We start from the raw sequence: 11,371 nt of genomic DNA, 5'->3' as shown, positions 1-11,371 counted from the left end.
ATGGCATCACCGACTTGATGGACATGAGTTTGAGCAAGTTCTGGGAGTTGGTGATGGACAGGGAAGCTTGGTGTGCTGCAGTCCATGGGGTCTCAAAATCGGACACAACTGAGCGACTGAACTGAACGGAACATTTTCCCATCTTCCTTCAGCCACTACCATGTCATTCTATTGCTACCCTTGTATGCAAATACCTCCCGTTTGGCTCCTTCTGCTGGTGAAAAGTTGCTTAGTCATGTCCAACTCTTTGCAACCCCAGGGACTATTCAGTCCATGAAATTCTCCAGGTCAGAATACTGGAATGGGTAGCCATTACCTTCTCCAGGGGACCTTCCCAACCCAAGGATCGAACCCAGGTCTCCCGCATTACAGGCAGATTCTTTACCAGCTGAACCACGAGGGAAGCCCTCATTTTACTTATAAGCGAGCAGTTACGGAGGATCAAGGGCTCAGACTCCACTCTAGCAGCTTCCTTTGCTTAAGCAAAAGGGGAAAAGGGAAGGAACACATCCTTACAGAGTGGAGGTCACCAGAGTGAACTCCGCCACTGTGATGTGAGGCCACTTGTAAATACAAGTAAGCCCGAGTGGCTCTCAGCCCTGCGTTGCTTGGGACAGGGCGCAGGTAGTTAACATCTAGGAGCAGAGTCAGAAAAGCTGCATTCGAGTCCTGTCTACACTGTGCATTGGCAGCAGGAGCCAGGGCAAGAGGCTTTACTCTGCTGACCCTTGCTCCGTTTATAAACATGGATGGGAACGTGCCTAACTCAAAGGACGCTGGAAAGATTAAATGAGACGTTTGCAAATGTCCTAAAACTGTACACACACGGCACTCAGCAGGCCTTCAATAAATGGTACCTAGCTTTAGTGTTCAGTTCAGTTCAGTCGCTCAGTCGTGTTCGACTCTTTGTGACCCCATGGCCTCCCTGTCCATCACCAACTCCCAGAATTTACTCAAACTCAGGTCCATCCAGTCAGTGATGTCATCCAACCATCTCATCCTCTGTCGTCCCCTTCTCCTCCCGTCTTCAATCTTTCCCAGCATCAGGTTCTTTTCAAATGTGTCAGCTCTTCGCATCAGGTGGCCATAAGGATTGGAGCTTCAGCTTCTACATCAGTACTTCCAATGAACACCCTAGACTGATCTCCTTTAGGATGGACTAGCTGGATCTCCTTGTAGTCCAAGGGACTCTCAAGAGTCTTCTCCAAACACCACAGTTCAAAAGCATCAATTCTTCAGCGCTCAGCTTTCTTTATGGTCCAACTCTCACATCCATACATGACTACTGGTATGAAACACGTGTTTTCAAGTTCTAAATAAGCAGGAAGCTGGTGGGGATAAGAGAAAGCAAAATTAAATGCAGAACTGGCTAGAATCAGAGGAGTTGGGGACATGCAGGAATTTTAGAAATTCTCCTACCGCTAAGGAGGGAACAAATCTTGTCTTAGCAAAGCGAGAAAAGCAGCATTTGGACCCTTGGGTCTCCGAGGCGTGGCTTCCTACTGAGCAGGAATTACGTCACTCAGATGGGCGTGGCTCCAAGTGTGACGTATCTCGCAGCGGATGGTCCCGGAAGCGGCTGGAGGTGGCGGGGGGTGGAGTGGGGCGGGAGATGGGCGGGGTGGGTGGCGGAAGGGGCGGGCCGGGGGAGGTTGTTCCTGTGAGCCCTTTTCCGGTGCCAGGGGCCGGAAGTTGTGGCCCGGCTGTGTCAACCCGGGGGCTGCGGGCTGGGAGTGCGGCTGAGACCGCGACCATGGGCGGGAAGAACAAGCAGAGGACCAAGGGGAATCTGAGGGTGAGTGCAGGGTGACCCAGTCGGCGCGGGAATCCTCTCATCGCCGCAGCTGGCTCTGTCTACCCGGCGCGTGGCCGGAGGTTGTGTGGAGCGCGACTGTGGAGTGGCATGTGTTTGCGTGTCCAGTGTGACCTCTCTGTTGTGTGTGCGTCCCTGCGGGCGGGGTGGGATATCTCTGAGCAGAATGGGGATGTTGAGCAGAGAGGTAAGATGTTACCGTGCCCAGCTGTCCCTAGCTGAGCACACTTCTAGCCACCCCCCACTCCCCCCCCCCCCCCCCCCCCGTTTTCATTAAGAATTGGTTCAGTGTCAGCTTCCCCTGGAAGGTTACCTGGCCAGGGTAGCAGGGGGTAGCATCGTGAACAAGGGAGTGGAGTGGGAGATAGTTAAGGTGAGCCTGGAGTGCACGGAGTCTCGGATCACGTCGCTTCTTCGCTCAAAAATCTGCTGTGGCTCCCCACATCCATCAGGGTATAGGCAAAGCTCTTACGATGATATATATACGGGATATGGGGTCTGCTCCGGCCCCTTTCCATCTCCGACCCCATCTTCAGCTTCCTTGTCTCTCACTCCATCAGGCCACACTGATCTCTTCCAGAACCTTGACCTTGCATGGCAGGCTCCCGATGCTCTTTGCCCGAGACAGCTTAGTGAGGTCTCCCATGATCACCCTATTTTCAGCTGTAGCCTTCCTCTCCACCCCCACCCCCTCCACCGCTCCCTGTTCTCTTTTCCTGCTTTATTTTATCCCATTGCATATCTGACTTCTCACATACTATTTGTTGATTGTCCTGCTTCATTTACTGTCTTGCTTGGTTAGAATATTAGTATAGGACATAAGTATTTTATGCAGGTAGGTGTTTTTATCTGCTGCTATTTATTATCTTTGGAACCTAGAACAAGGACTGGCATATAGCAGAAGTTCACTAAATACTTGTTTAAACTCCAGAGTGGACTAAAGATACAAGACTGAGAATGTCATAATGGTGTATTTTTTATAAAGATATTTTTTATGGTACTTTAGGTTTTTAATGGCGCAGCCTAATTTCATGAAGATGCTTCTTTCTGATCCAGTTCTAGTGATTTCAGTACCACGGTTTCTTTAGTAGCAGTCAGTTTTCTTTCGTGGTTAATAATATCAACAATAATAACAGTAACTAGCCTGTGTCAGTACTCTTATATACTTTACTTGCATTCTCATTTAATTTTAATTTTTTATTTAAAATTTTTTCTCAATGTTTAGTTTTGAAGTATTCCAAATATAAGGAAAAGTTGCAAGAATATTGGAGCAACAACTCATAAATTCCTTACCTAGAAATACCAATTGGTAGGGCTTCCCAGGTGGCACTGGTGGTAAAGAACCGGCCTGCCAATGCAGGAGCCACAAGAGATACGGGTTCGATTTCTGGGTAGGGAAGATCCCCTGGAGGAGGGCATGGCAACCTACTCCATTATTCTGGCCTGTAATCCCATGAACAGAGGAGCCTGGTGGACTGCAGTCCATAGGGTTGCAGAGTCGGACACAACTGAAGCAGCTTAAGACACACACACGAACCAGTTGGTAATCTGGTCATGTTTGCTTTCTCTTTCTAAATATATGTATTTTGCCTAACCATATGATAATTAGGGGCAGAAATCATGACCCTTAATTCCTAAATACTTCAGCATGTACATTCTAAAAACAGCAACATTCTTCTTCATAGCCATGAGAAATTATCACATGCAGAAAATTTAATTTCAATATAATAGTATTATCTAATAATATACAATAATATATTCACGTTTATGTAGTCATCTCAGTATTGTTCTCTATAACTTTTATTTTAGATACAACACTTTTAAAAACATTGGAGATCCATTGAAGGATCATTCATTCCATTTAGATCTAGGCATTTTCTTAGTGCCTTTTTTTGGTTTGTTTTTTTGGAGGAGCATTCTTTCATAGCCTGAACAGTTTGGCAGAATGTAGGCAATTGACTTGTTTAACTTAGATTTGTCTAATTGTTCCTCATAATTAGATTCAGGTTAAACAGTTTTTGACAGAAATACTTCCTTGGTGATGTGTCTTTCTTAGTGCCTCTCACACTATGGAGACACATGGTGCCTGCCTGTCCCATTATGGGTGGTGTATGTTTAGTCACTTGATTAAGCTGATGTTCATTGTATAGGTTTCTCTTTCCACTGACTATCAAATAATCTGTGGAATGGTAGTTTGAGATTAGGACTAACCTCTTACAGAATTTCACTTAATGGTTTTGAGCATCCTGTGGTGATTCTTGCTGGAATCAATTATTATTATGGTAGTTTGAAAACTTTATGTTTAATCGTGAAGTGAAGTCGCTCAGTCGTGTCCAACTCTTAGCAACCCCATGGACTGCAGCCTACCAGGCTCCTCTGTCCATGGTCACCCTAAGTAATGATTTAGTTACTGTTACCTCATTTTAAGCCACATTCCCTGGTGGCTCAGAAGATAAAGAGTCTGCCTGCAATTCAGATGACCTCGGTTTGATCCCTAAGTTGGGAAGATCCCCTGAAGAAGGAAATGGCAACCCACTCCAGTATGCTTGGCTGGAAAATCCCATGGATGGAGGAACCTGGCAGGCTACAGTCCATCGGGTCGCAAAGAGTTGAGTCAAAGCTAATAGTTTTTCTAGTAGTCATGTATGGATGTGAGAGTTGGACCATAAAGAAAGCTGAGCGCCAAAGAATTGATGCTTTTGAACTGTGGTGTTGGAGAAGACTCTTGAGAGACCCTTAGACTGCAAGGAGATCAAACCAGTCAATCCTCAAGGAAATCAGTCCTGAATATTTATTGGAAGGACTGATGGTGAAGCTGAAGCTCCTATACTTTGGCTACCTGATGTGAAGAACTGACTCACTGGAAAGATTGAAGGGAGGAGGAGAAGGGGAAAACAGAGCATGAGATGGATGGCATCACCGACTTGATGGACATGAGTTTGAGCAAGCTCCAGGAGTTGGTGATGAACAGGAAAGCCTGGCATGCTGCAGTCCTTGGGGCCGCAAAGAGTAGGACACGACTGGGCGAGTAAACTGGATAACTGATTCCCTTTGCTGTATACCTGAAAATAGCAAAACATTGTAAATCAACTATACTCCAATAAAAAAGAATTTTTTTTTAAGATTGCTGTTAAGAAAAAAAAAAGATCAAATTGTGAAAAGGCATGACATATGCAGGGACCTTTTTATTGAATTTGGGACTGGAACACACATGGTGGGAACAAAATTAGGAGAGGGGAGGAGGGAAGTGGGACGAGGGAAGAAAAGAGTGGCAAGAAGGTGACTGGAGAGGTTGAGTCCAGATGGTGAAAATCTTGAAAGTCATCTTGAATTTGGTCTTTAAACAGTAGACTCCGGGTTGCCACCTCAAATGCCTCTAGAAGCCGGCACAAAAGAATGAAGTAGGTGTGGTATAAGAAAATTAACTGCCAGAAATAGAATCCAAGTTCTTAATTTTTGAACTGTGGGTACAAGTAGCTAATCCACAATGGAGAAAGTAATGAGAAACAGTAACTACATTTTAAATTCAAAGTAGACCTTGAAAAAGATATAATTAGTTAAGAATAGTTTGTTATTTTTGAAACTAGAAATCTGATACCTTTTCTTCTGCACTGTCAGCTCTGATCTTAAGGTCAGTTCAGCCTTGACTCCTTCAGCTTTTTATACTATTTCATTATTGTGTTTCACAATGAAACTTCACTCATGAGATAATAGAGAAAATTCCAGTGTCTTAGTGTCATCACTGTTGGTTTTCAGAATTGTACTTCACTGACCTCCTTTGTAGGTCTTTTAAAAAATTAATTACTTGTGTTTTCTTTTCTGGCTGTGCTGGGTCTTCGCTGCTACACATGGGCTTTTCCCAGTTCTCCCGGGTGGACTTCCCACCGCAGTGTCAGTTGTGGCGCTCAGGCTTGCTTGCCTTGCAGGATGTGGGCTTTTGCTGGACCAGGGCCTGAACGCATGTGCCCTGCACTGGCAGGTGGATGCTTAAGTCCTTCTCTGTAGCTCTGTATTCATGTATCAGTATTGAGAAAGGTGGACTGAATAATGTTAGTTCATTTTAATAAAGTCTCAAAATAGAGAACCTTTTTTGAAATTAGTCTTAAATGCTTCTGTTTTGGGGGGAAAAATTGAAAAAAAAAAGCTTCTGTTTTTGGGGAAAATTCCATCCTTTTCATTTCTGGTCACTCAGTTCAGAAAGTAGTCCAGATGATAATTTCTTGATAAATGAGTTTCCCAAACACAGTTTTTCTGGGTATCAGCAAACTAAATCACATATTTGTATTTTCAGCCATTCTTACAGAGAAATAAACAGATGAGTTTAGATGGGTTGTGATGTCGTCCTGGACATTGAACTGAGGCATTTTCTTATTAGAGGACAGTGAATATATTATTTTCTTTCAACAGTTTAGATGTTTTCTGTATCTGTCACAAAGAATCCTACTGGAAGCTACCATGTTATGTAGCTTCCAACAAACCACTGACTATCACTCAGAATGAAAGAATGTATCTTATATCCTGACCATTGTATTTATTTTTATGTCCATAACTAATGTAGTTTGTAACCATTTTAGCCCATTAGGCTAGGCTTTGGTATGTGGAAATGAGTGTGTCTGCCCACAGGGAACTCCTGGTCTAGAAGTTGCTGTCATTAGACTTGTCCTGTGATAGTGGCTTAGTAATTTCTTGAATGAGTGAATGAATGAAAAGATATAATCCAATTATGAGTTAATTTTGCATCACTACACAGCACACTTATATGTGTATACATACTATTTATAAAAAAACAGTACTTATTCTTACCACATGTGATGTGTTCTGATTTTTAAAATTTTGTTCTATTTCTTTAAAATGACCTATGGGCTGTTAAGTTGATTTCGGGAACCTCTAATGACTTGTGTATGTGTGCATGCTCAGTCACTTTAGTGTTTCCGACTCTTTACGACCCTATGGACTGTAGCCCACCAGACTCCTCTGCCCATGCGATTCTTCAGACAAGAATACTGGAGTGGGTTGCTATGCCCTCCTCCAGGGGATCTTCCCAATCCAGGGATCAAACTCATGTCTGCCCATGTCTCCTGCATTGCAGGCGGATCCTTTACCCACTGAGCCATCTGGGAAGCCCCTAATGGCTTGTAGTCATAACTTAAAAAACATTGTTCTGATGTTTAGGAAACCGGGAAATAGCTCCTAGGATCATTAAGTACTTGGGACAGAAGTATTCATCTTTGGGGGACATTACAATAGAGGCATAGGCTAGGGGGAAAATGTCCTCAAATGATTTTGCTTCCTTGTGGGAATTGTCAGGGAATTATTCTAAAGAACTTAAAGTTAAATTTTGAACTCTTCCTGAACTCTGACTGTTTTTCTCCCTACTCTCTTACCAGCCTTCAAACAGTGGCCGAGCTGCAGAACTCCTTGCCAAGGAACAGGGAACAGTGCCTGGATTTATTGGTTTTGGAACATTTCACAGTGACCTAGGCTATGTTCCTGCTATTCAAGGAGCTGAAGAAATAGACAGTCTTGTGGATTCTGATTTCCGAATGGTGCTGCGGAAACTTTCTAAGAAAGATGTCACAACAAAACTAAAAGCAAGTTTTGTTTTCATTAAAATGATCAAGAAAATCTTTTTGTTAAGATGGCATTGGTTTTTTTTTTTTTTTCCCCCTGGTCAAATTGCACAACCAGAGATCTAACCTGTGACCCCTGTATTGGAAGCGGGGAGTCCTAACCATTGAACCGCCAGGGAGTTCCCATCATTAGCATATGTTATATAAAGAACAGCGAAATCATTTACCACTAATAAATACTTCTACAATTGTACTTTTTTTCTGACACATTTTATACTTGTCTTCTGGATTATAAGTTAGTTTCTTGTTCTGCACTTAGAATCACTTTGGAATTCTGGCTTTACGTTTTCTCCTGTTAGATAATGTAATTTTGACCCTATAATTGTAAATGGGTTTTTTTGTTTGTATATGTTTTATATTTTTTAAAAAGAGGAAAAAAAAAATGAAGTTTCTCCCATAGTAATCTGTGATGGAAGTCTTAAGATTAGTATTATATAGCACAAACAAAGTATTCTCATGTTACATAAAATATTTCTGCAATTTTAAAAACCAGAAATATAATCAGTAGTTAATATTATGGCTGTCAATTCATTGGCTAATGATTTTAATAATTTACTTTTAGGCTATGCAGGAATTTGGAACCATGTGTACAGAGAGAGACACAGAAATTGTAAAAGGAGTTCTTCCATACTGGCCAAGAATTTTCTGCAAAATTTCACTTGTAAGTATTCAGACTTTCCTATTTTATTTCTGTTGTGTTGATGTTTTTGTTTGAAGTTACGAGGACTGTCAAATTTATATGATTCATTTTTGCTGAGGGTTATGGATTGTTATGTCAGTATGGTTAAACAGATTATGTAGGTTGTGCAAAGGAATATGTGTTTTCGGAAAGTAGATCGTTGCTATACAATTACCTGGATACTTTTGAAAATGTAAGTCATGTCCAAATCTTTGAGACCCCGTGGACTATACAGTCCATGGAATTCTCCAGGCCAGAATACTAGAGTGGGTAGCCTTTCCCTTCTCCAGGGGATCTTCCCAACCTAGGGGTCGAGCCCAGGTCTCCTGCATTCCAGGCGGATTCTTTACCAACTGAGCCACAAGGGGAGCCCAAGAATACTGGAGTGGGTAGCCTAACCCTGCTCCAGCAGATCTTCCCAACCCCGGCATCAAACTGGGGTATCCTGCATTGCAGGCGGATTCTTTACCAACTGAGCTATCAGGGAAGCCCCCCTAGACACTTTTAAGTCATAGTAAATTTTGACAGGGCTTCCCTGGTGGCTCAGCAGTAAAGAATCCGCCTGCTAATGAAGGAGACTCAGGTTCGATCTCTGGGTCTGAAAGATCCCCTGGAGAATGGCAACCTTCTCCAGTATTCATGCTTGGGAAGTCCCAAGGACAGGAGAGTAGTGGACTGCTGCAGTCCACAGGGTTCAAAAGAGTTGGAGGCAACTTAGTGACTAAACAGCAACAAATTTTGACAATGTAATCTCTTTGTATACTTGCTCCGGAAGAATGAGAATGAATTACTTCATTATCCCGGGAATAGCCTTGACTCCATCTTGAATGTAGTTCTTTTTATCTCATTGGGAAAAAGGAAGAATTAATCAGTTTTTCTATATAATTATGGATTTTCCTTTAGCTCTGCACATAGCTGAATTCTTACTAATGGTCTTCATAGCATACCCAGAAATGTCTGTATTTGTTTTTATGGGTTAGAACTGTTTTAAACCTTACTGTGTTTTCAATAGGATCATGACCGCCGGGTTCGAGAAGCCACACAGCAAGCTTTTGAAAAACTTATCCTTAAAGTAAAGAAACACTTGGCTCCTTATTTAAAAAGTTTAATGGGTTATTGGCTGATGGCTCAGTGTGATACTTACACACCAGCTGCCTCTGCAGCAAAAGATGCCTTTGAAGCAGCTTTCCCTCCGAGCAAGCAACCTGAAGCCATAGCATTTTGTAAGGATGAAATCACAAGTGTAAGTCCTAGGAACCATTCCATATCTATTTTTCAAAGTATTTAAGGGATATGAGGCATATTATAAAGGTACCTCTTTCACCTAGCATTGTGAAGGAATGAGAAATGAAAACATTTTCAGTGGAATATTGCCTTTTTTAAATGGTGTATAACAAAATTGACCATTTTGGCTTTTTAAACTTAATTAACTTTTCAGATTGGACCATTCTTATATGATTTAGGTTTTTCATTCTTTATTTTAATATCTAACTTACCATGTATAAAAAACTTGAGGTATGTGCTTTGTAAATATATAAACTAAAAAAGAATCCATCTAAAAACTAAATCTAAATTTTTTTCTCCCATATTTTCAAATCAATACATGTATACAGATATATTTAATCCTGATAATCCTTTGTATTAATATACTACAGTTTATTTAACATCTTTCACGTTAGTATACATTTGGGGTTTTTTCCCCAGTTTTTTATGGTAACGAACACTGCTTCAGTGAACATTTTCGAATAGATCTCTTCATACCGTGTAGGGATGGGAGTTACCAGAACTTCTAGTAATTCAATATGTTGGGTCAAAGGATGAGAACATTTAAAATTTTTATAGATATGGATAAACTGCCCTTCAAAAGGCCATCCAAATTTATACTCCCATTAACAGGTATACATTTCTCCAACACTTGGCCAACACCTTTACCAAATTGATAATGGCTATAGCTTTTGTGACTTCCAGTTCGTGTGTAATACTGTCCCTTTTTTCCTTTTTTCCCTCATTTGCCATTCCTAATATATGAACTAGAAAAAGTAAATTCCAGACTTGTTAGTTTTATAGCAAGAAGTAAGAATGAGCTGTGAGTCCATTGAGGGGAGATGAGGTTTAAAAAAAAATCATGCTTTCGTTCATTCCCCTATTTAGTACTCTTGTTTAGCACCCTGTGTATAATCCTACTTAAACATCCCCCCTCTCCTTACCTCCCTCCCTCCTTCCCTTCCTGCCTTCTTTAAATTAATCAGCCTTTCTGTGGTTGCCATTACCCTTACAAATTGAAGTTGCTTCTCTTGGCCTACAGGATTCTGCATGATCTCTTATTACACGTCTGATCTCTTCACCCAGCATATCTCTACACAGGCACACATATGCATTCTAGTTCCTTATGTAAATTATTGGTTCTTCCATTGTTTATTTTTCTGGGGTACCAAAGTTCTTTTTTTAGGATGAGGGTTTGTAGCTTTAATCATATTCTCAAAGGGAGTTCTCTGACCCAACTGTAAGTTAGGAATCATTGGTTTATTTAAAATATCAGGCATAAATGTTATGAGTGAAGTGTCATGAGTTTGGACACTTAAGAGTTTTAGAAAATGGGTTTTGAGACAATTAATTTGGCTCTTCATGGTTGTTTTTTCCTTCTTGGCTTTGTTATGATTGGATAACTGCTCGTTGAGTATGTGGGTTAGCTCCTGTATTCTTCCACCTTTAGTTGGTTGTGTCACAGCTGTACAGATATTAGTTTGAACTTTTCTGAGTTCAGAATCAGTGTATTAGAGAGGAGTAAGACAGATGAGATTAAAATGTCATAGTGTCTGGCAGAGGTCATGGGCTCTGGCTTACACCATTGGGCCCTGCCCCTCTCTGCCATTAGCTGGGGTGTTTGGCCCGAGCAAGTGTCTGTGCCTCCATTTCCTCACCTGTTAAAGTAGGAATTCACTGGTACTTCTCTGAGTTGCTGTGAGGATTCGTTTAGTTAATGTGTGGGATACAAGGTGGGTGGAAAAGCTCAGTAAATTTAGCTGGCTATCGTTATTGCTGATAAAACTGATACTGGAGCAGTGGACTTGCCTGTACTCCACCCCAGAAATAAGCAGCCTTCCTCTGCATTTCAAATGGAACCTTAGGCCTTCCTCTGTGACGGAGCAGGACACGATGTGTGTTCTTCCCTGGGAGGAGGGAGGTGCTCACAAAAGCGGGGCAAGGGAAGCAGAGCCTGATTCTGTCCCAGACCTGCTCATCAGGCAT

The 11,371-nt window shown here is 41.8% G+C and overlaps 1 protein-coding gene and 1 long non-coding RNA gene across 3 annotated transcripts in view; one reads left to right on the top strand and one right to left on the bottom strand.

Annotated features, from left to right (window-relative positions):
* Nucleotides 1–842: 842 nt before the first annotated feature.
* LOC147380292 (uncharacterized) lies at nt 843–1,623 on the bottom strand. The gene is made up of 2 exons (XR_015168105.1): nt 1,420–1,623; nt 843–1,328 (listed from the first exon to the last, which is right to left on the bottom strand). It is a non-coding gene; the product is annotated as an uncharacterized LOC147380292 (long non-coding RNA).
* Nucleotides 1,598–11,371, top strand: part of LTN1 (listerin E3 ubiquitin protein ligase 1) — a 59,148-nt gene continuing 49,374 nt past the window's right edge. For both annotated transcript variants that reach the window (XM_086412686.1, XM_086412695.1), the window contains exons 1-4: nt 1,598–1,795; nt 7,201–7,404; nt 8,006–8,104; nt 9,135–9,365. In XM_086412686.1, the coding sequence (XP_086268812.1) occupies nt 1,613–1,795; nt 7,201–7,404; nt 8,006–8,104; nt 9,135–9,365 (717 nt within the window). In that variant the 5' untranslated portion in view covers nt 1,598–1,612. The remainder of the gene's footprint in view (nt 1,796–7,200; nt 7,405–8,005; nt 8,105–9,134; nt 9,366–11,371) is intronic.

This window comes from Bos grunniens, chromosome 1 (assembly GCF_055505025.1).
Source record: "Bos grunniens cultivar Pamir isolate PY7600 chromosome 1, Bosgru_T2T1.0, whole genome shotgun sequence".
Lineage (NCBI taxonomy): Eukaryota > Metazoa > Chordata > Mammalia > Artiodactyla > Bovidae > Bos > Bos grunniens.
Note: the sequence above shows the minus strand (reverse complement) of the source record. Positions and strands in the feature narration are given on the sequence as shown.